At 39.0% G+C, this 27,837-nt stretch overlaps 1 protein-coding gene across 7 annotated transcripts in view; it reads right to left on the reverse strand.

Annotated features, from left to right (window-relative positions):
- LOC5568449 (sorting nexin-17) overlaps positions 1-27,624 on the reverse strand; it is a 59,674-nt gene extending 32,050 nt beyond the window's left edge. Inside the window, exons 1-2 of one of the 7 annotated variants that reach the window (XM_001652231.2) lie at positions 27,364-27,624; positions 6,427-6,871 (exon numbers count right to left, since the gene is read on the reverse strand). In XM_001652231.2, the coding sequence (XP_001652281.1) occupies positions 6,427-6,489 (63 nt within the window). In that variant the 5' untranslated portion in view covers positions 6,490-6,871; positions 27,364-27,624. Of the gene's footprint in view, positions 1-6,426; positions 6,947-27,363 lie in introns of all 7 variants that reach the window. The other 6 variants (XM_021850671.1, XM_021850666.1, XM_021850668.1 and 3 more) reach the window with 6 other exon arrangements.
- Between the last annotated feature and the right edge of the window lie 213 nt (positions 27,625-27,837).

Genomic DNA, 27,837 nt, shown 5'->3' on the forward strand with positions numbered 1-27,837 from the left:
AGTTCACTTAAATATATGCGATATTCAATATCACAGTTCAAAATGAAATGCACTTTTCCAAAACTGCATACAAAACTTGCATACAAGTCGCCTTCTACCAATACTATATCGAATAAAAGTCCCGGTCGCCTTACACACTACACCACGAAACACGAATAAGCCTAAGGTTCAAAGTTCAAGCCCGACCGCCCGGATAAAAACGTATCATTCAGTGAATGGAATAAACCATTAATGTACAATATAACGTATTGGATACAATACAGCGTATTGTAATTGAATGTCGAAGCAATATTATTCATGTTTGGATATACAATTCAAAAACAATATAATATGTTGTAACAGAACATTGTATTGTTTTTAATTGGTTTTATACCTTACAATTTTGGTCAAATTCCTATTTTCGCGTAAAACAACTGTTGCTTTTTTCTATGTAGCTTTGCTGAAAGAAATAAACAAAACAAGTTCAAAAAGCAAGAAATGTTGGGTGGAAAATATTCAAAAAGTCAAAATAAGTATGATGATAATAAATCTTCGAGCTGTTTAGTAGAATACCTATAAGTAGATGAAAAAACCGAATTTAGTACTATACCATTTAATTCCACTAGAGTTTGTATCCTTTGACAGATACGCGTATTTCGACCTCAACTGTAAGGCCGTCTTCAGTGTCGTGTACTAGACTCGACTAGTCGAGTCTAGTACACGACACTGAAGACGGCCTTACAGTTGAGGTCGAAATACGCGTATCTGTCAAAGGATACAAACTCTAGTGGAATTAAATGGTATAGTACTAAATTCGGTTTTTTCATCTACTCAAAATAAGTAGTTTTTTAGAAGTCACTTGACATTAGCTGACATGCAACCATGATACAGTTTGTTGAATTGTTTTTGTATTGTACAACAATACACGAATTGCTTATCAAGACAATACATGAACAATATATCATATTGTGTTTTCAAAATATTTGTATAAGAAAATATCTATATTTGTATTGTTACGATACTTAACCACCCATACATTATATTGCAAAAATCTCATATACCATACAGTGAACTGTTGAAAACAATATATTGTACTGTAATTGTATTGTCATTTCACAAAATACTGTATTGTATTTCCAATATATTGAATGGTACTGTTTCAATACGTTATATTGTTTTTGTATTGTATTTTTTATCCGGGCGTTAACGATCGTAATAAATAGATCGGAGTCCAAAAATAGACGGAACGATACAGGTCATTCAGATGGAATGGTAGCGAAAGAGATAGCGCTTCAATCGGTTCTCATTCGTAGTTGATGAGGATCATCGTTTGAAAAGGTCGTGAAATTACTTCAGTGATTTTACGTACTTCCGTCCACGAAGATGTAAAATCACACCTTATCTGAGGACTTTCAGAATCTCTACTCGTCCATTTTGACCTGGACCGTGGAAGAGGCGAGAGTGCGTGAATAATCGTTGAGTGTCGCGGTGTGTTTAATACGGTAATAAATTAAAATGTGAGAAGTCTTGTAGATTCAAATTAATGTTACTTTTTGTTCCTTTTCGTTAGTCAAGAAAAGTCAATAACCTAAGTCAGGAGGTTAAGTGCGGTCATTTAGTTTCGTGTGTGCGTTTGTGAATAAAATAGGTAAATGTGTTTTTTTGTTGTGTGGAGAAATTTTTTGCTAAATGCGTCGAACAGCCGTTCGACGGCTTTTTATCCAGGATCTGCATCTAGCGATCAACGGCCCAAGCTCGACACACCGCATCTACTCGCTAAACGCTGCTCTCGACCCCACGCTTCAGCGTTCAAAAGTCCCGGTTTGAGGGGAAAGCCGGAAGGGAACAAACCGTTCCGACAGAGCGGCCATCACCATTCTATTAGCGTGGACAGGCCACGTGTGAAGCCCCCGACGATCCCCACCGTCGTCAACTGCGTCATTCATCACCGACGCATGTGATTTCCGGCGTGCGAAACTTCATCATTTGGTAATTTCAAAAAGTCGCAGTTCGTTGCTGTATTTGGGGTGGTAGTCGCAATACCACCATCGTCGATGCGCTAAATCCGGAATTCGCATTCTTCGTCCGGCTCTTCTGCTTTGCCAGCCCATTCAACGGCCGTCGCTGCTGCTTTGCCGGCGGCATTCATCGCAGCATCTAAAAGGGTCCGTGAGTACAAGCCAAACAAACTAACCATGCGCATGCGTTAAACCTCCACTCAAATAACCGAGCTCGAAGACAAGATGAAAGTGATAGTTGAAAATCGATAGAAGTAGATTAGAAAATCCGCACACACATTAGGGAAAGCTAGGAAGTATGAAGAAGTAGAAGAAAGGAACACACGTCATGAATAAAAACCTAGGTTATCAAATTTGAATAAATTTCTAAATGTTTTTGCTGTTCACAACCAAATTATGTATTTTTGTAATATGTTAGTGCTTTCTCTGTAACAGTTTTTTTGGTCTTCGAGATTTCTCACGTTTCGCGTCGTTCTACCTGTTTCTTTTTCTGTTTTTTTTGTACGCCAGGATAGACTGCCTGGGAAATCAGTATCTCCACTCACGTATCTGAAGCGGACAGGGAAATTTGAATTAGTGAGTTCTTCCAGTGATAATACTCGTGAGTGGTGTCTTTTTGTATCGGTAGAACGACGGTCAGCATCAACTATTTTTTTTAGAATCGCTTAAGGCGACCTCTATAACTGAGAAATCTCGATCCACTATACCTTTTGAGTTTTCTGTATCGTTTCCTAAATTGCTATTTGGATTCTTATAAAACAAACCCGCCCTGAGGTTGGGTTTCTTGCCGGACAAACATAACTCGACAGACGGTCCTCTTCGGAGGTGGCGCTAAAGCCGTCTGTTTTCTGAGCCAGGGAACGGAACAGGAGACGGAAAACCTTTAGTCGTATTTAACGTGCTACAAGAGGCCTTCTTGCCTCTGAAGAGGGAGACAGCGAGGATAGGCCTGACCATTAATTCTACCAAAACGAAGTACATGGTTGCAGGTATAGATAGAGTCAGACTTGGTGGTGTAGGTGCTGAGGTAGTGTTTGATGGGGATGTGTTTGAAGTTGTTGAAGAATTTGTTTACCTCGGAACACTTGTGACTTGTGACAACGACGGGGGCCTTTTACGAACTAGGTAACCAGCTTAGGTCCCGCAGCTTGAAAACGGAAACAAAATTCGCCCTGTAGAAAACAGTGATTCCTCCGGTGGCTCTTTACGGGTAGGAAGCGTGGACGTTGAAGGAGGCAAACCGGAAAGCTTTCGGTGTTTTCGAGCGTAAAGTGTTGCGGACAATACTAGGTGAGAAACTAGCGTAAAGTGTTGCGGACAATACTAGGTGGGAAACTAGAAATTGGTGTGTGGCGCAGACGCATGAATCACGAGTTGTATCAGGTGTACAAAGATGCGAATATTATCAAGCGTGTAAAATACGGCAGACTTCAGTGGGTCACTTAGTGTGAATGTCGGAAGAAAGAATTGCGAAAACAATATTCAGCAGGGAATCAGGTTGAGGTTGGCGGTTTCAGGGTAGACCATGAATACGCTGACTGTACGCAGTGGAAGAGGACCTGGCGCCTTGAACGTTCGGTGCAACTGGAGAATTTTCGCCCAAGACCGACGAAAATGGAGCTCTACATTACGCCTGGCAAAAGTGCGACGCTACGCTGTAGCCATCAAGATAGGTATCATTCCGGAATTTCATAATTGGTGCACTGGGAAACTTCTGTTGAGTTTTAAAGAAATCCTTGTAGTATACACTCTTAAAATATTTTACAGGAATCCGTGAATTTCGCCGTAATCTCAACAGCTGAAAAAATTGGGGAAATTACCTAACGGAGTACAGGATTTTTTTATAGTTTCCGGTAAAATTTCACCGGAATCCGTGAAATTTCGACGGAATTACGGTGTTTTATTCTACCGAACTGTTCAGCTGTTGAGATTACGACGAAATTCACGGATTACGGTAAAATAATTTAAGTGTGTATATTAAGGTGATTATAAAACGAAGCCAAACTTTGAAATTTCAAGTGCACAAGACTGGAGAATCTGACAATAGTTCGCGTTGAAAATCAATCATACTGCTTGATTACTGGTGGTGACCAATGGGATAAATTTTCAACGCAGAGAGCTGTTTGGTTCTCAAGTCTTGTGCTCTTGAAATTTTGAGCTGTGGCTTCGTTCTATAATCACCTTAAGAACTTGTTCTAATATCAGTGAAGGAAGATCTTCCTCAATTTCTGGTATATAGAGTATTCAACCCTGTGAGGGTTTGTTTCTGAAATTTTGGAGAAACTCCAATAGAAAATGATATATTTTTTTTAAAATGCGACTTCTCCATAGGTACTTCCTGAATTGCTCCACAGATTTTTCGAAGAAGATCTTAATGAGTTTTTCTAGTGGCTCCTTCAGGATTCCATTGATATATTACGCTAAGGTTTCCTCAAGAAATTTGTTCAAGAGTGCGTTCAAAAATTCCTCCAGTGATTTTTCAAAGGTCCCAGTGAGTACGTAATGCTAATAAAAAGATTTAACAAAGATTCCAGTATCAAAAAATCCTCGAAAATTTCTTGCACCAATTATATTTAGTAACTATTTGAGCAATTTCCCATTTCGATAAAGGTCCCTAAACGGATTCTTCAAAAAAAAAAAAAATCTTCTGGCTTTAAAAATTATTCCAGGAAAAATTGGAAGCTCTTCCAAGATGTTTTCATCGATTCCTTTAAGAATTACTCCATGAGATCTTATGGGGATTCATAGGAATTCTTCTTCTTCTTCTTCTTCTTCTTGGCAATACGTCCCCACTGGGACAGAACCTGCTTCTCAGTTTAGTATTCGACGAGAACTTCCACAGTTATTAACTGTGGGAAATTTTCATTGCGAAAAGACCTACCGGGAATCGAACCCAGACACCTTCAGCATGGCAGTGCTTTGTAGCCGCGGACTCTAACCACCCGGCTAAGGAAGGCTCCATTCATGCGAATCAAAAACTCAATTGGCAACGAAAAACTTTCAGTTAATAATACAACACAAGTTGAGCAGCAGTCTCTGTCCCAGCTGGAACGTAGCGCCAGAAAGAAGAATAATATGGGAGGCGTTCGAAATGGAAACGGACGAGTACGAAGAGTAGCACCATACACTGATAATTAAAATGCAATTATAGCTCATTCGGTCATTACTGGTCGACTAGTTGATTGATTTGAAGCCGATGGTTTTATAATCAACGCCAATTACCTACTGATTTCATGTAATTATGATTCAACTCATAGGTTTAGATCGATACAGGACCCCAGTTGGATGAACTTCATCGTCAAAGCCGATCCAACCGAACAAATTATCTGTCGGTGAAATCGCGGCTGCCTGCCAAAAAGTTACGCTTAGTACCTCGTCTGGTGCTTTGATGGTTCTTCAAAGGGAAACACATCTTGATCGGACGATGCGATGCGAACAACAACCACCAGTAGGTAGATGGAGAATCGGGTCAACGTAAAAATAGAATCCCCAAATCGATGAAGGTAAATTACGCAAAAGAACGTAGGAAGGTACATGTTGCTCCAATGTCTGTAAGAGACGAAGCATATTGGTTCCTTTTACTGCACATTACACTAAGCTTCATATTGTGCAATATTGGCTATCTTGATGTCTCAGACCATTCGTTTTATGTTTACCGATAATATCAAGTATAACTCTTTATTCCGAATAAATATATGAAATGTATTGACATGGAGTTTTAGTTTAGTTTAGTAAAGCATTTTTTTTTTTGCAGGATATGCTTTTAAAATTCTAAAGATAACAACTTTTTATGAAACCTTCCTTAGCCGAGTGGTTAGAGTCCGCGGCTACAAATCATGTTAGAAAACACTAAGGACTGTTCATTTTTTAAGTGGACACTTTGTATATGCTTTATCTTTTTTTATTTATTGCTAAAATCGTAATCGGTTTTCTGTGCATCGTTCAACTATTATTCTACAATGCCTAAAAGCCATTGGCAAACGAGTGTGTTGCTAGTAAGTTTTAAGCAAATGGATGGACCAAGATAAAACACTGGGAGATAAAGGAGGATCTTTTCTTCATCGTAGCATTGCTAAATAACGTGTCAATTCATTTACTCAATAACAACAAGCTACACACAATGGCTTTGAAGGCGAGATCGTAAATTAAGCAAGACTTGATGAATAAAGTTGCAAAAAATAGGTAATTCTAAGAACGAAGTTCTAAATTCCTTAACAATAGAGCTTATTACTGCTAAATTCGCAAAAATATGAAAAATTCCCCTATATAAGATATCAATGATTCATCTATCTACAACCCATTCAACTGATGTAGTAACGCATTACGCTAGTGCAAGCACCCTTGCAATACGCCCATCGTTTTTCTAGTTAGAGAATAATATTGTACTTTTCTCACCACCACAAGCCCAGCCCATTCCCTAATCACTTACCGTGAACGACGATCCGGAGTTGTCCGGTCCGAACTCCTGTGTGTCCGGAATCGAAAAATGCATGTCGGCTCCGATTTTGGGATTCTTTTCTCGCTATTGTGGTTAGATGCTAGCGTCTCCTGTCTATCTCGTTCGAGGTTTGATATGTGCCGTTGATTGCACGTTCTTCAGCGGACTATAATTGACACGACCCGATTACACAGCGAAAGCACCACTATCTTCCGCTCCTCAGGACAATTCAAGCTTTTGTTCGCTCGTTTACCCTACATGATCACATTCAGCAGCGGCAGCAGCCCGCGCACTATACATAATCTTCACACCGAGCGTAGCGTGAAAAGGTATGCGCGTATTCTTCACTTGGTCTTTTTCGCGATTTGTTTCCGTGTTGTTCCTCGTCCTCGGCGATGTTTATTCAATATTAGTGTAAATTGCACTCAATTCGTCACTGTTTGATGGGTGTTCACGATGAAAATGGACAAATTCAGGAATAACCGGCGGAATTGTTCGGTTCGGAATACTCCTACAATTATCAGTAGAAATGATGTATAAACATCCTAAATTATCTATAAGCTTGAAGTGGATATAATACTTGCACCTATACTGAATACACTAAATTTGGAAAGCAACATGAAATCTGGAAGTTAGAAAAACTATCACTTCTCAACTTTCGCAAGGACGTGGCCGGGATAGCTCTCGATGTTGGGGCTATCTCAACTCCAAATACAGTAAAGTATCTAAGGCTCATGCTAGCTGACAAAGCTTAAGAAACTTCTCCCGGTAGCTGATCAAGTGTTTTTTTGGAGCAAACGTTCAGTTTCAATTCCCAAAACCAGGAAAAGCTTTTCTTGGAAAATAGTTCTTCTAGCAGCTAGAATGTTTCGGAAAGGTGAAAAGAAAAATAAAGCTATTCTCATGTAATTTGAATAGCTTGTTTCAGAAGCTGGAAAAACTTCACTGTATTAGGGCGAAGATGAATCAAAGTCACACGATCTTCAGTTTCTGAGCAATTTGATCAAACAATATCCGAACCATCATCCTCGGAGCTAGAGAATGATCTTCTCTCCATAATAACGCTGATAAATAAAGTGTAAATTCATCCATGTGAGACAATTTTACCAAACATTTCCCTAAGAATATTTTTGGGATTTTTTTTTTGTGAATTCCTCAGCATTGCGATGTAATACTGCATGTATTACTGTAACTCGGTAGGTATGCCCAAAGATTTCGTCTAGAGTTCGTTTAGTGAATGTTCGTTTAGTGAACTTCCTGAAGAATCCTTTACATACTTTTAATAATTCAATCTGAAATTGTTCAAAGGATAACTACAGAAGTTACCTCACAGATACAATCAGGATTTCCTCCACTGCGGAACACGTTTTTGTCTCAAGCACCAAAATACCGCTATTTACTTAATCAAGGGTTGTTGAATTCATTGCCATTTTCATAAATATCATAGCAAGTCTGGTTTTCAAGATATAAGCTGTTCAAATTTCACTATTTCAGCTAACTTGATTGCAAGTTTGCCAGCTTATATGGCAATTAATTGCTTAATATGCCACATAATTCAAACTCAATGTGTATAACAATACATATCAACTAATTTTATAATACTTTCTTTACTCAAAAAATGTTTTTTGATGGTTAGAAAACTATTGTATTTTACCATATAGAAAAAACGAAGAATTTAGTATGGAGACTGCAAGTATATTGAAAAAAAAAACGATTTTATCTAAATTGTATCGTGCAATTTCAACCAAATCATATCTCAACTTGAGTTCGGGACACAGTCGTCATTACCACGCGTCCGTGTTACTCTAAATTGCGGTGATCTTTCCCAGTGAAATAAGCCGAATCAATCGCCGGAAATTTGCTAACATAGCAAGTTAATAGTGCTGATTTAGCCGGGAGTACAAAAAATCCAGTGAAATTATTAAAATAGCTGAAATTGCCGCCGATATATCTGCTTACGACTGCTAAAGATAACAACAAGTGTTATAGCATCACCGCTCCATTGTTTTGTCGTACCAGCCAGTGCTACCTATAGCAATAGCGATAGCCCGATTAAGTGGAGAGACTCGACAGCAGCCAATAAAGTGTTTTGACTGTCGTTACTACATCCCGGCCTGATGGCCGGGGCAAATCATGCCCCGTCTAGGGGTGATCCTGGCGATCCAGGTGGATCGTTGAGGGGAAAACGCCAACCAGACTGGATGCTCAGTGAGGACGAAATGGGGCAAACGATGGTGTTGCTTGTACGCAGAAAACCAAACGAAGCAAATACGCAAAATAGCCAACAATCGCCACTACCAAACCCTTTCATCATTTACGCATCTATTGAACTAGCGGTCGGAGTGCAAGATGCAGCGAAGATAGGAATGACTAAGGAAGGCCGCGGAACTAGGTACATACTTCGTACCAATTTGAAATCAGTCTATCGTAAGCTAACAAACATGACCCAGCTCACTGACGGAACCGTCGTCGAAGTTATTTCCCATCCTACGATGAACAAGGTGCAGGGTGTCGTTTACGAATCTGATTCTACTGATGTCGACGAGGTAGCACTTCTCAACTATCTGACGCCGCAAGGAGTACAAGCTATACGCAGAATCACGAAAAAAGTCAACGGGTCGGTTCGAAACACTCCTTCAGTCGTATTGTCATTCCAAGGTACTCTCCTGCCGGAATTCATCTACTTTGGCGGACTCCGCGTCCCCGTACGCATCTACTATCCCGCTCCGACTGTTTGTTTCCAGTGTGGCACCTATGGACATCCTCGCAAATTCTGTCAACAGCCTAGAATTTGCCTGCAATGCTCCCAAGCACCACACACATCAGAAGGGGAGCAATGCAGCAACGCTCCGTATTGTCTGCATTGTACAGGCACTCACTCACCAACATCACGTACGTGTCCAAAATACAAGGATGAATCTAATGTGATCCGAATTCGAATCGATAGGAATGTGTCAACTGCTGAGGCTAGAAAAATCTACGCTAGTGAAACACAGAAGGAAACGATCGCCAGCGAGGTGCAAAAACGGCTAACAGAAGAGGAATCGAACAAAGATAAAATTATTGCGGAGCTGCGGGCCGAAGTCGAAATATTAAAGCGAAAACTTGAAGCCATCATCAACGGTCAACGTCTAAAACCACGTGACAGCTCTCAAATAGAAAAAAAATCGGTGTTCCTCCAACCAAACACATCATGTTCCAACCAGAACACTCAGCGAATGTCACGTAAAGATAAAACGTTCGTATCTCCTCCGTCTCTCCACAGCGACATTAGAAGGACCGCGGATCATGCAATGGATGAAGCGATACGAACACGCAGTAGGAGCAGAAAACACCTAATGGAAATATCACCAACTGATGTAGCTCATAAATCAGGCAAAAGGGCATCCTTGATCGCCGACTCTGGAGGTACCTCTGAAAAATGACCAAGATGTTCCCTCCAAAAGCACATCACAAAATGACTGACCCAGCTATGCAAAGTGACTCGATATCGGATGACCTACGACATGCTATCTCTGAACGACCCTGCGATCCTTCGGACTACGATTTGGATACTAACTCACACGACTCCATAATTCCGTCCAGAAAAATACTCAACTCTCCATCTCAACCTTTGGATACAACATCGCGGTTTGGAGGTGGGGAATGTGTAGTACCCCCTCCAGTCCTGATAAAGGGAGCGAGCCTGGGTGGAGAGGTGATCCAGGACGTCATCCTTCTACCTGTTGACCACCAAACCCCCAGCTCGGCCGCCAGCTCGAACAACTTAACGCTGCCGAAAATACCGTCTGACTCCAGCGCATACGATCAGCTCTACAACTTCTACCCCCAGCCATCTACGTCCAATAATTTCGTCACCCAAAACATTGATTCGCCAAGTGCGAGGCGCACCACGTCGACCCTGACCAGAGATGTTCCGAGCTTGCTCGATGAGCCTCTGGCGGCAGTCGACGTGGCTCGCCCTTCATCTCGGGCAAGTATTCCTGTATTATCATTAGCTAGACATGAATCCCACGATACTTCTCACCATGTTTCAGAAACCCCGCCTGTTCGCGAAAGCTCCCCTACAAGCAACTGCTCTTCGACTTCCGAAACTGAAGTGAACAACAAGATCATCATGCTCCAATGGAACATCAGAGGCCTTTGGAAAAATCACCCAGAACTCTCTCATATCGTCAACCAAAATGCGCCAATCTGCATCGGCCTTCAGGAAATGATGACAAAGAAGGTTAGCACAGCACTCAGTTCCCGCTACGACTGGGAATTATCCAGCCGTCACTATTCTCAAGGTGGTGGAGCAGCTGGATTGGGGGTTCTCAAAGAATTCCCTCACCAATTCTATCACTTTGTTACATGCATCCCTGTATGTGCCGCCCGAATACAATCCCCGCTGAACATATCGATTGTCAGTATCTATGTGCCTCCAAACACATGTGATCAAGATGTTATTACGACGCTTGACAGCATAATTGAAAACGTAGATCCACCTTTCGTCATCGGCGGGGACTTTAACGCTGCCCACGAAGCTTGGGGTAGTATGAAAACTACTAAACGAGGATGTCTTCTACTCGAATGGTTCGTCGAACATCAACTTATCGTAATAAATAATGGAGAACCTACTTTCATTAGCTCTGCTCATGGAACAACTTCGGCAATCGATCTAACTGTCGTGTCATGTAGCCTTGCAGCAAAACTTCGATGGTCCATCTACAAGGATACTTTCGGAAGCGACCACTTCCCCATCAGAGTCACCTCGGATCAAAATACACCGTCTCAACGTTCACGTAAACGGTGGATTTATAAAGATGCTGACTGGATCTCTTTTGAAAATGTTATCCTTGAATCGCTTTCGTCGCATTCAGATATTGATGTCGAGCAGCTAAGAAATGTCATCATCGGAGCGGCAGAAAAGTCCATCCCACAATCTTCCGGAGTATCAAAAGGAAGATCTGAAATTTGGTGGACAAACGAAGTCAAAGAAAAAGTTAAGGCACGGCGTAAGGCTCTTCGCAAACTGAAACGTCTGAATCCTTCAGACCCTCTTCACGATGACGCTAAAAAAGCTTTCCAGCAAGCTCGGGCGATTGCAAGGAAAACAATCGAATCAGCCAAACGTGATTCGTGGAATATTTTTTGCCAGACGTTCAATCCTAACACTTCATCCGATGTGCTTTGGAGTAATTTTAACCGATTGATGGGAAAAAGACGAAACGGACAGCGAGGACTCCAAATCGACAACTCGTTTACCCAAGATACCAGTTTAATCACAGAGCACTTCGCAAATTATTTTTACCAAGCATCATCAGGAAACTCTAGTACAGATCAGGAATCTGGAGAAACAGGATGGGATCAAAATATTCAGGTTTCTGAAAACACTCGACTCGATACAGATTTCACAATCTACGAGTTGTTACGAGCCATTGATGTCACTAATGGACACTCTACCGGTGAAGATCAAGTCGGATATCTAATGATCAAACATCTGCCATATGCAGGGAAGCTCGCAATGCTGAAGAGTTTCAATAAAGTTTGGGAGAAGGGCGAATTTCCGAACAGCTGGAAACAAGGACTAGTTATACCAATCCCAAAATCCAATAGACAGGCTCAGCATGCGGAAGGGTACCGGCCAATTACGCTTCTGAGTTGTATCGGGAAAATATACGAGCGTATGGTTAATCGTCGTCTAATGACCTTCCTCGAAGAAAACAACTTACTCAATGAACATCAACATGCATTTCGAGCCGGACGTGGGACATCATCCTACTTCGCTGATTTGGGCGAAATTCTAGCAGAAATCGAACAATCCAACGCGCACGCAGAGTTTGCATTGCTCGATATCAATAAGGCATATGATCAAGTTTGGCGAACTCATATAATGAGACAAATCGATAGTTTGAACACTGGAAAACGCATTCGGAGCTGCATCAGCAATTTTCTCTTGGATCGACGTTTCAGGGTTTCCTACGGTGGTTCTTTGTCGAAAGATCGGATCCAAGAAAATGGCGTCCCCCAAGGATCTGTGTTAGCTGTCACTTTGTTTCTGATAGCTATCAACCCAGTATTTGACGTCATTCCGAAAAATATACGAGTGCTAGTATATGCGGACGACATAGTCCTTGTCGCTATTTCTAAGCACCTTCCAAAAGTGAGAAACAGAATAATTGAAGCAGTGGATGCTGTCAATACGTGGGCAAAAAGCGTCAAATTCCGCCTGTCTGCCCCAAAATCCTGTATGTGTCAAAGATCAAGGCACAGGTGGCGCTGTGCTCGAAATGTTGTAAAGATCGATAACGAAATCGTTCCTGAAGTCAAAGCCGCACGATTTCTCGAGATATGGATCAACAGGAACGGAAGTTTTCTTGGTCACGGGGCAAAAATTAAAGAAGCTCTCTTCAGCCGAATCAACTGTCTGAAAGCTTTGGCTTTTAAAGCGGATCGAAACATTCTATGGAGAATTGGGAATGCCGTTTGCGTTTCCAAACTTACGTATGGTATTGCACTGTTCGGCCTCAACCTCCTCAACACGTTCCAATCAACCTACAATGAAATTCTTCGAATAACATCGGGAGCACTAAGATCGTCGCCCACGCTTAGTTTAGCTGTCGAAGCCGGCCAGCTACCATTGCATCTCAGGCTAGTGGATACTCTCGCCAGAAGATATATTCGATTAGCAGAAAAACCATTTTTCAACCATCAGCATCTTCGTAAATGTGCAATTGAAGCATTCGCCGATGAGACAGGACACGACATTCCAGAGATCGCAAAGCTTCTGTGGATAGGGAAAATCCCCTGGGACATGCATCAAGTCAAAATTGACTGGTCCGTGAGATCAGTCTTCAAGAAAGGGAATAACAAGTATATTGCAAGAGCCTGTGTTAAAGAACTTCAGAACAAAAAGTATGAGGAATATTGTCAAATGTACACTGATGGATCAAAGTCGGGTACTGAAGTAGGGCTAGGCGTAGTTTGTCAAGAACTCCAAATAGAAGCGGGCCTCCTTACTCAATGCAGTGTTTATTCTGCTGAAGCTGCTGCACTCGCTGTGGCTGTCCAAACTGCGGATAACAGGGCCACTGTGATCTTCAGTGACTCAGCGAGCTGTATGGATGCAATGAAGAAAGGAGATTCGAAACACCCGTTCATCCAATCAATCTTAAAAGAAGCGAGCCTTAAGGATATCTCCTTCTGCTGGATTCCAGGTCATTCGGACATACCCGGAAACGAAGCAGCTGACCAAGCAGCTGAAAGGGGCAGAACCGCCCCTCCACTACATAATGTTGTGCCTGCTAGTGATGTTATCAAATGGATCAACAAACGATTACACGATAAATTTCAACGCATGTGGAACGATCATCGAGCAACTTTTCTTCAAAAGATCAAACCAACTGTTGGAAAGTGGATAGATCATCAAGACCGCCAAGAGCAAAGAGCTCTAACTCGAAGCAGAATTGGGCACACCAGGCTCACTAAAAAGCATTTATTCGACCGAAATCAATCAGCAACATGTGAGGTTTGCCAAGAGGAGCTGACCGTTGAACACATAATCGTTACTTGCAGAAAATACGATGACATTCGCAACAAAACTGGCATTAATAGCAATATTCAAATAGCTTTGAGTAACAACAAAACAGAAGAAGCTAAATTATTGAAATTCTTGAAGAAAAGTAATTTATTTGAAATGCTGTAAACTCTGTACGGAATTGTAGTATTGATTTTTTCCTAAGAGGCGAATGAACCCTTCTGGTTTAAAACCTCTCTAATAAACGCAAAAAAAAAAATCATATCTAAAATGAAATGAAAAGTCCTATTTCGCATGCATGGTGGTTAAGATCATAAAAAAGTTTGATAAATAAAACATACCTTAAATTGTATGTAAACATCAATGAAACCAGTGTTTTACACAACTTTGGCCACCTGTAGCTAAAAATTGTGAAGAGCTGGAAAACTTCTGCGACCCTAAATCTATTAGAGACACATAATTTGATCCTTGAGGCACGCAAAAAATGGATTATTTGTTATGCTGTGTTATTTAGGAACATTTTCGAGAAAGTCCTATGTCCTCCTGGAATTTTCCCCATGATTCTACCATTGTTTTCGCGCGCGACTTCCACTAAGATTCCTGTTCAGAACATCCTTAAGAATTTGACAAATATTTTTTCCAGGATTTTTCTACGCTCTACTTCAAAATTATCGTCAAGGTTTTTTTTAGATTTCAACCAGAAATTATTATAATCAATATTGAAATCATACCAGCAACTAATATACATTCACATGCTACCAGGAATAGGGATAGGTTTTATACCAATAGACCTCGTACTGAATTAGCTTCAAGACACATTTTTTATGCAGGAATAGTGAATTACAACTTATTACCCAACAACATTAGAAATGAAACAATTGCACTGAATTTCAAAAGAAAACTAAAAACATATATTGTTGAAAACATGTAAATAAAATTCATTGATGAATAGAATTAAGATATTAGAGTAAGGTAAATTATAAGATGCTCACATCGCCTAATTATATTTCCCAGCTAAGTAGCTGCGCACAGTTTGTACAAACTTTTCAGGTATGTATTGAAATAAAGCAAACAAAAATATCTCTTACAATACCTTTCTAAATTACTCCAAGGATTCTTCCTATAAGATTCGTTCAGGATTTATTCTAGAAATTCTTTAAGAAAATTCCCAAAAATGTCTTCAAATAATTTCCAGGGATGTCTTCAGAAAAATGTCAAGATTTGTTTTCGTAAAGTTTTGAAATCTGGGATGTACCTATTTCAGACGGAAATCCTAAAGTAACATCTAACAGATCTTATATATATATATATATATATATATATATATATATATATATATATATATATATATATATATATATATATATATATATATATATATATATATATATATATATATATATATATATATATATATATATATGTTCTAAAGTAAATCTTGATGAACTCCCACAAATTTCTCTGAAACAACTCATGGACTCTTGGGGAAGTCTAGAAATATTTCGTTGATAATTTGCTAAGAGAATTAAGAAAAATAATCAATCAAATTTCTGGATAATATTCTGCAGCAATTCATTATAAATGCAAAGCACCGCGCCGATGCTGTGTACGAGGAGTGAGGTTTTTTTTCTCGTGTGTTGTACATAATACAACAGCGTGGAATGGTTTCTTGTCAAGATTATACTTCATAAATTGTTTGGACGAGCTGCAAGAGTAATCACAAAATGAAATGTTGGAGACGAGAGAAACTTGTATGGATGAACTTCATGAGGAATCCCAGGTTAAATTTAATTGGAGATTCCCGAAGGATTTTTTGGAGCAATTTCTTGGAGTAAATTTGGTTACATTTTTTTGAAGGAAAACATGAATTCCTGTGGAGAAAACTTGAGAAATTGGCGTAGGAATTCTTGTGAATCTTCCAGAAAAATATCTGCTAAATAATTCCTCGAAAATGATTATTTGTGGATAGTTGGAAGAACTCCTTAACACGCTTAAACAAAATTACACTAAATTGAGCACGAATCGCACAAAATTGAGCTCGTCTGGACCAACACATCTGGTGTTTTGACACATGCTTGACAATCTGCCTCTGGGAAGATTTATTCTTCTTTTTTTACAAGGTATATGACACATAGAGAAGTTTCGCAATACTATTCATATCTGTGCGGCGTGAAGTTTTATGAAAATTAAGCAGAAATCAGTACAAAATCGATTTTTCAGGATGGTGTGTTGTATTGTTTTCAGCGTCTGGCTGGAAGCTTTCACGCTCCAGGATGGAACTGTTTTCAGGTTCTGGCTGAAAGCTTTTCCAGCTTCTGACTGGAAATTTTTCCAGCATATGGCTGGAAGCTTACCCAGCTTATGGCTGGAAGCTTTTCCAGCTTCTGGATGGAAGCTTTTCCCGCTTCAGGCTGGAAGCATTTCCAACTTCACACTGGAAGCTATTTCAGCTTCAGGCAGGAAGCCTTTCCAGCTTCGGGCTAAAAGCTCTTCCAGCTTCAGGCTGGAAGCTTTTCCAGCCTCAGGAAAAGCTCTCAGCCAGAAGCGGGAAAACTTCAGGCTGGAAACTTTCACGCTTCTGGATGGAATAGTTTTTTTTAGCTTCTGGCTGAAAGCTTTCCCGCTCCAGGATGTTTTCAGCTTTTGGCTGAAAGCTTTTGCAACTTCTGGCTGAATGATTTTCCAGTTTCTGGCTGGTAGCTTCTACAGCTTCTGACTGGGTGCTTTTCGAGCTTTTGAAAGGAAGCTCTTCCAGCTTCTAGAAGGAAATTATTCGATTTTCTGTCTGGACGAATTTCCAGCTTATGGCTTTAAGCTTTCCAGCTTCTGTTTATGAGCTTTTTCAGTTTCTGGCTGAAAACTTATCCAGCTTCTGGTTGGAAGCTTTCCCAGCTTCTGGCTGGAAGCTTTTCCAGCTTCTGGCTGGAAGCTTTTCCAGCTTCTGGCTGGAAGCTTTTCCAGCTTCTGGTTGGAAGCTTTCCCAGCTTCTGGCTGGAAGCTTTTCCAGCTTCTGGCTGAAAGTTTTTCCAGCTTCTGGTGAGAAGCTTTTCTAGCTACTGGCAGAATGTTTTTTTTCAGTTTCTAGCTTTTGGATGAATATTTTCTAGCTTCTGACTGAAAGTTTTTTTAGATTCTGGGTGAAAGCTTTTCCAGCTTCTGACCAGAAGTTTTTACAGTTTTTGGCTTGAGGCTTTTCCAGCTTATGGCTTGGAAGCTCTTTCGGCTTCTGACTGGAAGCTTTTTCAGCTTCTGGCTAGAAGCTTTTCCAGCTTCTGGATCGAAGCTTTTCCAGCTTCTGACCGGAAGCTTTTTTAGCTTCAGTTTGAAAGCTTTTCCAGCTTCGGGCTAGAAGCTTTTTCGGTTTCTAGCTAAAAGTTTTTCCAGCTACTGGAAGGAAGCTTTTCCAGCATCTTGAAGAAAGCTTTTCTAACTTCTGACAGAATGTTTTATCAGTTTCTGGCTGGAAGCGTTTTTAGCTTCTGACTGGAAGCTTTACCTGTTTCTGGCTGGAAGCATTTTCAATATCTGGCTGGAAGCATTTTCAATATCTGGCTGAAAGCTGAAGAACCTCGAAACACCTGTGGAGAAAATTTCATAAACATTGAAAGAGTTGAAAGGTTCCTAAATAAATTATAGGAATCCCTGAAAGCAATTCCTGGAGAAATGCTTTAAGTGTTTCTTAAAGGAATAGGTAGAGGAAGGCTTGCATGAATCCTGTAAGCATCCTCTGGAAAAATTATGAAAAAGAATGCCTGCGATAATTGTTAAAAAAAAATATATATCTCAATAATTTATAGAATGATTTCTCTGGCGGAAATGTAGAAGGCTAATTGAAAAATATGTGAAGAAATTGCTAAGGTTTCTAGTGGAGACGTATACTTCTGTATAAGCTCCTGAAGGACTCTCTAGAATGATATGGGATAGTATGTGTCATAACTTCAAGAGTAATTCCTGGATGCTGAGATAGGTTTGTCCCAAAGTACATGTTATTTTTAAAATATTATTATAATTATTTATTCAAATGTTTTTTCGTTATGAATAGAAAATAGAAAAAACGAAGAATTTAGTATGGAGACTGCAAATATGTTGAAAAAATCGATTTTATCTAAATTGTATCGTGCAATTTCAACCAAATCATATCTAAAATGAAATGAAAAGTCCTATTTCGCATGCATGGTGGATAAGATCATAAAAAAGTTTGATAAATAAATCATACCTTAAATTTTATGTAAACATCAATGAAATCAGTGTTTTACACAACTGTGGCCACCTGTAGCTAAAAATTGTGAAGAGCTGGAAAATTTCTGCGACCCTAAATCTATTAGGGACACATAATTTGATCCTTGAGGCACGCAAAAAATGTATTATTTGTTATGCTGTGTTATTTAGGAACATTTTCGAGAAAGTCCTATGTCCTCCTGGAATTTTCCCCATGATTCTACCATTGTTTTCGCGCGCGACTTCCACTAAGATTCCTGTTCAGAACATCCTTAAGAACTTGACAATAATTTTTTCAGGATTTTTCTACGCTCTACTTCAAAATTATCATCAAGTTTTTTTTTCAGATTTCAACCAAAAATATCTCTTACAATCCCTTACTAAATTGCTCCAAGGATTCTTCCTATAAGATTCGTTCAGGATTTATTCTAGAAATTCTTTGAAAAAAATCCCAAAAATGTCTTCAAATAATTTCCAGGGATGTCTTCAGGAAAATGTCAAGATTTGTTTTCATAAAGTTTTGAAATCTGGGATGTACCTATTGTCATGTCTACCTATCTCAAGTGATATTAATTATTGTACCTTTTGGCTTGGTACCTTTTATGTGTTCGTACCTATGGTATTTCTGAGCTATAAGTACTGGCTGCAGTTGGCGCAGAAGGGAGACTTCCCGGACTGTGGACTGATTAACATATTATTTTATTTTTTATTTACAGGATATAAAAGTGGCGACGAGGATCATGGAAACGTGTGTTGAATATAATCGATTTTCTTTGGGGTGGCGAATTGCCAATTGTATCTGTATTTGAAAGTGTGGTGAAATTGCCGATTTGAGTTGAACCAAATTGTTCTTCGGAGCCGACGAAATTGTCGTTTATTGTGAACATAGTTGTTCTTTTGTGAAGCGATTGCTGTATTGAGATGAACGAAATTGTTCTTTGGTGTTGACGATTTTGTCAAATGTAATGTTGAGCAGTAAAATCCAATGATTTGAATGTTTTGTTGTAGTCATGGAATTAGCAAATTTGCGTATTTAAGATAAGATCGTGGAATTCTTTGGATATATTTTCGGTTATTAGAAAGTATCTAAAGGGGAAAGGACTGTCATGTCATCTAAATCATCTCCCGGAATTTATTTGGAGATTTGTTCTTTGAGATCTCTATCTCCAGCAAAGTATTCTTATATTTCTTCATAAGTCGAAACTCACTTCTATTTTTTTATTACTACCAAGCCTTATTCAAAAGCTTTTAAATTGTTTTGCTTTCCAAAAATCCTTGAAATTATAAGCATACTTCCAAAAACCCTGGACTATCTTTTCAAATGCCTAGCTGTATGCCAAAATCTTCCAGAGGGGTCAGATAGCCGTAGCGGTATTCAACGCGCAGCTATTCAACAAGACCAAACTGAGGGTCGTGGGTTCAAATCCCACCGGTCGAGGATTTTTTCGTCCCAGGGCATAGAGTATCTTCGTACCTGCCACACGATACACACATGCAAAATAGTCAAAGATAGCTTTCAGTAAACAACTGTTGGGGTGCTCGAAAAGAACACCAACACCTTCCTTCAGAATTTGGTCCAGAAAATCATAGAAAATATCCCAGAATTTCCTCCAAATGTTTTTTTTTTACACTTGTTGCTTCTAGGAGATTTCCCAGAGATCCTACAGGACTTCGTCCTTGAAGGTTTATTCCAGAGTTTTTGAAACCCTACAATAATTCATACAGTATTGGACAAAACATTTGCAACTTTTTTGATTTTCCATACACCAACTTTGGTAAGCTAGATCTCAGACCAAAATGACCAACTTTGGTAAGTTAGATCTCCGTTATTTATGGACCGATTTGAATGAAATTTTCACATAACATCAAACATAACTTGAATTATAACTTATATTTTTAAATATTTTTTCCAACTACGAGTTTAAATGTAATAACGATTTAACTAAAGTGAAATTTACTATTATTTATCTGAAAATCTGATAGCCATGAAGACAGTTTTTGCTTCAGCAAACTTGTTCATCTCGTCAAAACCTCCAATTTTGCTGAAGATATCATTAAACAATTCCTTTAATGTGTTTAGTTATGTCAATTATAGAAAATCGTCAAAAAATTCACTTCAATCAAACCGTTACTACATTTGAACTCGTGATTGGAAAAATCACTCAAAAATATATGTTAACATTCATGTTATGACTGATGTTCTGTGAAAATTTTATTCAAATCGGTCCACAAATAACTGAGATAAGTTGATGATTTTGTATGGAAAATCGAAAAAGTTGCAAATGTTTTGACCAGTACTGTACGTCGATTTTCTCATTTATTCCAGGCATTTTCATAAGGATTATTAAAAAAAATCATCTATCGATTACTTTCAGGAATTGCTCCAAAAATTCAGGCATTTCAGGCAATTCCACTCTTTCAGGCATTATTCGATGAAATCTATTATAAACTTTTTCAAGCATCTCTCAATAAATTCGACCATTTATGAAGGTATCTAAAACGAAATTCTTGGCAGAATACCTTACAAAGTTTGTAAAAAATCACAAATCAAACTCCTGAAGAAATCTTCGGAATAATATGTGAAAGAAATCTTAACAAAACAAGACTTAAACATATTATTGATGCAATGTCTTTTTTCAGGTAGGTAAGAGGTTTCTAAAGTTATTTCCATGACGGTCAGTCACTACCAGGCCTGATTGCCCCAAGACATCATATACACTCCCGTGCATAAGTTTGGGTTTAGCCCCTAAAAAACATGCAAAAGTGTTCAGTCCATATCTCTGTGATTACACGTCCAATTCAAGTTCTTTAAGCCGCATACGAAAGGCAAAGAGTTATTCTTACTTCGTATGTATTTTTCCAAAAACATTCTTTGATCTTTGTATACTAAATTTGTACTTAAAGTTGTGACATTTTTCAAAAAACAAACAGAAAAAACATTACTAATTTCCTCAGCATTGGATCGACCAAAGTTTTAAAATAAGGTGTCATTAGAATCGTAATTTTATATTCTTTGAAGAGCACTCATGAAATTTTTGCGGAAAAATCTGAAAAGTATTCAAAATCAATGAAACAATCAGTAAAGTCATCGTGCAAAAGTTTGGGTTCACCCCTCAGTATGGTGTATCGTGCAAAAGATTGGGTTCACCTGAACTTACTTAAATCTGTGAAATCTCAAACCAATCATGTACGCGCCATTATTTGCGCTCATAAAAGCTTCAAACCAGTGTTGCTCAGACTCATTTCCCCGAAAATAACATTTTCCGAACTACGAAGCCACGAACTACTACAACCATGCTCTATCCTCCTAAGGTAGAAAAGCAGATGGTTAAGCTTGAGTACTGCACACAAAATCGATCAATTTTGATCCCAAAGAGCCACAATTCAAGTTTCGGTGAAAATGAGTGAGTGAGTGAGTGCGAATCATTTCGCCGAAACTTGAATTGCGGCCCACCGAGATCGAAACTGTCGGATCCCATGTGCAACACTCAAGCCCAACCAACTCCCCCACCATCTCAGGAATACAACGCACAGTTATAACAGTTCATGGCTTCACAATTCGAATTTCGGGGAAATGAGTCTGGTCAACACTGCTTCAAACTATTGAAATCGGTTGAAAAATGGCAGAGATATTGACAAAAACGGCTCAGATGAACCCAAACTTTTGCACGATGACTCGACTGACTGTTTCATTGATTTTGAATACTTTCCAGATTTTTCCGCCAAAACTTCGTGGGGTTTCTTCAAAAAATATAAGATTACGATTCTAATGACACTTTGATTCAAAATTTTGGTCGACCCAATGCTGAGAAAATTAGATATGATTTTTCAGTGTGTTTTTTGAAAAATGTAACAACTTTAGGTAGAAATTTAGTATACAAAATTCAAAAAATGGTTTTGGAAAAATACATACAAAGTAAGAATAACTCTTTGCCTTTCGAATGCGGCTTAAAGAGTTTTAATTGGACGTGTAATCACAGAGATATGGACAGAACACTTTTGTATGTTTTTGTGGTGGTGAACCCAAACTTTTGCACGGGAGTGCATATGGAAATAGAAATATACATAACGACCTCCAGATAATTTTTTTGGGTACGTCGCTGATGTCCATAAATCTGAATCCCATTTCAAAGGGAAGGGTATTTTTCTTGAGTTTGAGTGGAGTATATTCTCCATATCTGATTTTCATTATTAAAAGCACTTTCAGATCATTTGGTAAGCATTCGTGGAAATTGAATCAAAATCATCAAGTTTTTTTTTTTCTAAGTTGTTTACACATTTAGTACAAACAGATTTTTGTTTTATAGAAGTGAAAAATACTTCGAAATTTATCGTTGGATCTTCTTCCTATCTTTGAAAATTATGTTTTAATCATCCAAAATTAAAAACTTATCAATCATATATTTATTCTGGAGAATTTCGTGAACCAGGAATTATTGTTCATTATCTGGAAATATCAGGGAATTTCATTTCTGTAAATAAGTAGACACTAGAGTGATGCAAATTTTGAAATTTTAGCTCCCCTGTGCTTAATGAAGAAGTTCAAAATATGGTCTTCGACAAAGTTGTAGCTAGGAAGATTTCACATGAGAAGAGTTTGTTCACTTTTCCATAGATTATCTTGACGAGCAGTTAGAGGATTGAACACAAAAAATGGCTTTTCTTATAGTAATTTCCATATAAACTTCAAATGGAGTGTGCACAACTAAATTTCATCCAAATCAAGCAAAATAAAGGGGGAATGATTTTCATCATAATTGACACCGTTCAAGCATAGTGGAGCAAGAACTTCAAAATTTTCATCAGTCTAGTAGACACCCAGCGATAGTCTCTGGTAAAATTTTCACAGCAATCTTTGTGAAAATTACAGGAGGTAGAAGCGTTGAAGTATTCCTCGAAACACAACTGGAAGAATTAAATTAATTAACTCATTACGCGTTAGAGTGTCCATCCCGGGACATCCCGGGACAAAAAATCCCGGGATTTTACAAATTTCGGGATTTCCCGTTTCCCGGGATTTTTTTTTCTGACATCCCGGGAATCCCGGGATTCCCGAAATGTACGTAGAATTTGATGAAAACCACTAAATTTCAATGAAAAACAATGACATTTTTCCTCACTATCAACCTTATTTGATAAAGTAGAAATGCATAATGACAAAGAGAATAAACAAGTAATCGTTTTCATGAAAAGATCAATTTACCAAGTAAGAAACACACACTTTTATTTGGCTAGTTGCAAAGTTTTAATGCTTTTCTTCTCAGCATTAGCTGTTTATTAAGCTGAGACAACAAATTTGAAAGTACACAAGTCAGTACCATCTGTAAAAAGTAGGTATTGAGAAAATTGACTGAGAAGTTTTCAATCACGTTTTCCATACAAATATAAAAAAATCCAGCAAGTTGGAACATGTTTCGATCTTTATGAAACTTTCATAATTTGTCTTTCACTCTGTTACCTTTCTAAAAAAATATAAAGATAACCTAATCATGATTCATTTTTGTGTGACACGATGCGAAAATAGGGGGGTCCGTAGCCTTGAGGTTACGCTTTCGCTTCATAAGCGGAAGGTCATGGATTCAATTCCCAGCCCCTCCAAAAAAAAATAACCCGTCCAGCCACCAGAAGACGCCGCACGGAGGACCGTGCTTAGGGGAACACATCCATCCTCCGTCAGTATCAGATGGTGACTGAGACAAACTGACCCACTTCGCAGGCAGCTAGCCTCAAACGACTCAGGAACACGGCAAAACGAACCGCAAGAGCAATGGACTATGGCTTATGGAAATCGATTGGACCAACAGCAGAGCACTCTCCTACCTGCTCGGAGTGAGAGCAAAAGAGCAGAAGAGAGTGAAAGCAGATGTAAATATAGATTAGCTAAAAATAGAACTGTATCGGTAAGGAAGATACAGATAAACTGATTCCGGCACAGTAGTGGCCACGAGCACGGAGTGCCTTAAAAAAAAAAAAAAAAAAAAAAAATTCGACTTGGTGTTTTCCCTAATTTCACAAAAACAAAAAAGATTTCTCGTTAGTGCAACTGAATGATCATTAGAAGATATAATAAAAACTGATATCAACTCAATTTTGACCGAAATGCAGATGGGACTGACTTGCGATTCACGGCTATAAACTTCACTCAATAATTTTCAGTAATTAACTTTCAGCATGATCTACTATATCTTCAATGATCTTTAATCGTTTCTTTTGTTCTAAAGTTTTTATGATTTTTCTAATGTTTGAAGCAAATTACTTTAAAATTATTCATTTTTCCATTCATAAGTGTTATAGAGAATTTGATAAGATCCATAACAAACCCGTAATTAGTCAAGCTAAGTTTTGATTTTTGTTAGGCTACTTCATCAGAATAAGAAAGTGTTATCTCTAATATGATTTGCTATAATTACCATATTATTTTGAAAAGTTACATTATCTGTTTATTTCATTGAAAAAAAAATTGTATTGTTAAATTTGTGCTTCCATTTCAACCAAAATGCTAGTTTTACTGAAAATTTTATATATCCCGGGATCCCGGGATTTCCCGGGATAAGCATAGATTTTTGTCCCGAATCCCGGGACGAGCAAAATGGCCGGGAAATGGACACTCTATTACGCGTGGTAAAGATGGACAAATTATGGGTGAAATTATGAAAAAAATCCACGTGCTCGGCTGGGATTTGAACCCAGGACTCTTGTATGCTAGACGAGCGCTTTACCAACTAAGCTACCGAGCCACTTGGTGACCCAATAACTGAGTTGGTTACAAGTTTAGAATTCAAATCCCTACAGACCACGCGGACCCCTTTCATAACCAATATCCATCCATCTCATGTTCCTACACACGCGGAGCGAGCGAGTGCGATTTGTTTAGTGTTGAAACTGTTTGCCTATCGTACCTACATCGCTTCCACAACAACTGTATTGTGGAAGAGTAAAGATGTGGGAAGGCTATCAACGTGTCGTTCTCACTCAAGTGACGACATGACTACTACAGAGAGGCAGTACACTCTAATATAAACTGACACTTATATTGAGCTATTCGGTAATCCAATCCGCATGGTTATTAAATTAATTAACTCATTACGCGTGGTAAAGATGGACAAATTATGGGTGAAATTATGAAAAAAATCCACGTGCTCGGCTGGGATTTGAACCCAGGACTCTTGTATGCTAGACGAGCGCTTTACCAACTAAGCTACCGAGCCACTTGGTGACCCAATAACTGAGTTGGTTACAAGTTTAGAATTCAAATCCCTACAGACCACGCGGACCCCTTTCATAACCAATATCCATCCATCTCATGTTCCTACACACGCGGAGCGAGCGAGTGCGATTTGTTTAGTGTTGAAACTGTTTGCCTATCGTACCTACATCGCTTCCACAACAACTGTATTGTGGAAGAGTAAAGATGTGGGAAGGCTATCAACGTGTCGTTCTCACTCAAGTGACGACATGACTACTACAGAGAGGCAGTACACTCTAATATAAACTGACACTTATATTGAGCTATTCGGTAATCCAATCCGCATGGTTATTAAATTAATTAACTCATTACGCGTGGTAAAGATGGACAAATTATGGGTGAAATTATGAAAAAAATCCACGTGCTCGGCTGGGATTTGAACCCAGGACTCTTGTATGCTAGACGAGCGCTTTACCAACTAAGCTACCGAGCCACTTGGTGACCCAATAACTGAGTTGGTTACAAGTTTAGAATTCAAATCCCTACAGACCACGCGGACCCCTTTCATAACCAATATCCATCCATCTCATGTTCCTACACACGCGGAGCGAGCGAGTGCGATTTGTTTAGTGTTGAAACTGTTTGCCTATCGTACCTACATCGCTTCCACAACAACTGTATTGTGGAAGAGTAAAGATGTGGGAAGGCTATCAACGTGTCGTTCTCACTCAAGTGACGACATGACTACTACAGAGAGGCAGTACACTCTAATATAAACTGACACTTATATTGAGCTATTCGGTAATCCAATCCAATAATCCAAAATTTTTTCATAATTTCACCCATAATTTGTCCATCTTTACCACGCGTAATGAGTTAATTAATTTAATAACCATGCGGATTGGATTACCGAATAGCTCAATATAAGTGTCAGTTTACAACTGGAAGAATTTCTAAGAGTTGTGGTGGAGGAATCTTTAGAGAATTTTTTCAAGGGATCTCTAGAGGTGTCTCTGAAAGTATGCCAGAAGGCATCTTTGAATAAATAACTGAAAGAATTCCTGAAACATTTCTTCAAGGAATCTGAGCAGAAATTCCTAAAGAACCAGTGGAATAGTCGTGTATTAGTTTCTGAAGGTTTCATAGGAACCAGTAGAACTTGTGAGCTTATTCACTGCAAGCAGAATAAGTGATTGTTGAAACCATTTCTATTGAAACAGAGACTTCTAGTTAAAAAGAGACTTTTTAGAGTCTTGCATTGAACTTTGGTCTCTTTTTACTTTCTAGTATTATAAGAACACCAAGAAAGAAAGAAGAAGTTGTTTATCCGTGGGCTAGGACATCCAGGGATCAACGGGTTTACTTCTCTTCCGATAGAAGTCGTCACTATGACCTTAACGCCGTAAGTGACTAACTGGGGATAGGGATTCGATCCCAGATTTTTAAATTAAAACTTCCCCAAGTATTTAGGATTAGATATTTCTGGGTTATGATTGTGTGAAAAAAGAGTAATTTCAATAAAATTGAAAAATGTAAATTTCAATCATATTTGGACAATTTTCAACGTGAACACCCATCACTTCCTTGCACTACGGACAGTGGATGGCATAGCGACGCGATGAGAGAAGACTGTCCGTCGTTGTTTTGCGTTATCATGTATCAATCACAGTCTGGCCTCTGGCGACGACGACGTCCACGACTCATACGATGGCGACGGGGTTGTTCCGAGGCACAAACAAAACCATATTACTAATCTCAAACACTTCACCGCCCCAAGGAAGCACACATATGTACGAACCGACGACAATAGACAAGTACACCCCTTCCCAATGGACGAACAATCTAAAAACTACTTTGGGATTTCGGACCCTTCCTTGCTAATGGAACTGTGTTCTTTTCCAGACAACCCCTTTCAAAGGTCACTTCATCGAACTATTGACCGAACAATTCCGCCAGCCAGCTGCTCTCCATTTCGAAGCATAGTGAGCAAATAGCTGATATTTACGAATTAGCTAACTGCTGCAAATCAATGCTGGGCCTGGAACGTCATTATTTTTTTCCTTCAGCCAGGCTTTTATCAACCTACACACATCCAGCGATCATCAGCACAAAAATACAGCCACCATCAGACACCAATCTTCACTTCACAGTCTTCGAAACGCGACGACTCTTCAGCAGAACAAGCACGAATGAATGACAATGAATGACTAACTGGCTAGTCGTAGTAGACAGACGGCGGCGACGACGAACGGTACAAACTGACAGCATTTCGGCTAGGAAAACAACGGTAGTGTTTGTGAGTTTTTATGAATGAATCACAACATGCTGTGCACGGAAATAAATCTAACGTAACTTCTCAAAAGAACCTATCTTACACTGAGAGGATCTCTTTGTTTACTGTCTCGTAAATAAAACAACATAACCATCTTCTGTTGCGTTTTTCTTATGAAACGCTAGCTAATGACATCGTCTTTCGATT

Source organism: Aedes aegypti, chromosome 3, assembly GCF_002204515.2.
Source record: "Aedes aegypti strain LVP_AGWG chromosome 3, AaegL5.0 Primary Assembly, whole genome shotgun sequence".
Lineage (NCBI taxonomy): Eukaryota > Metazoa > Arthropoda > Insecta > Diptera > Culicidae > Aedes > Aedes aegypti.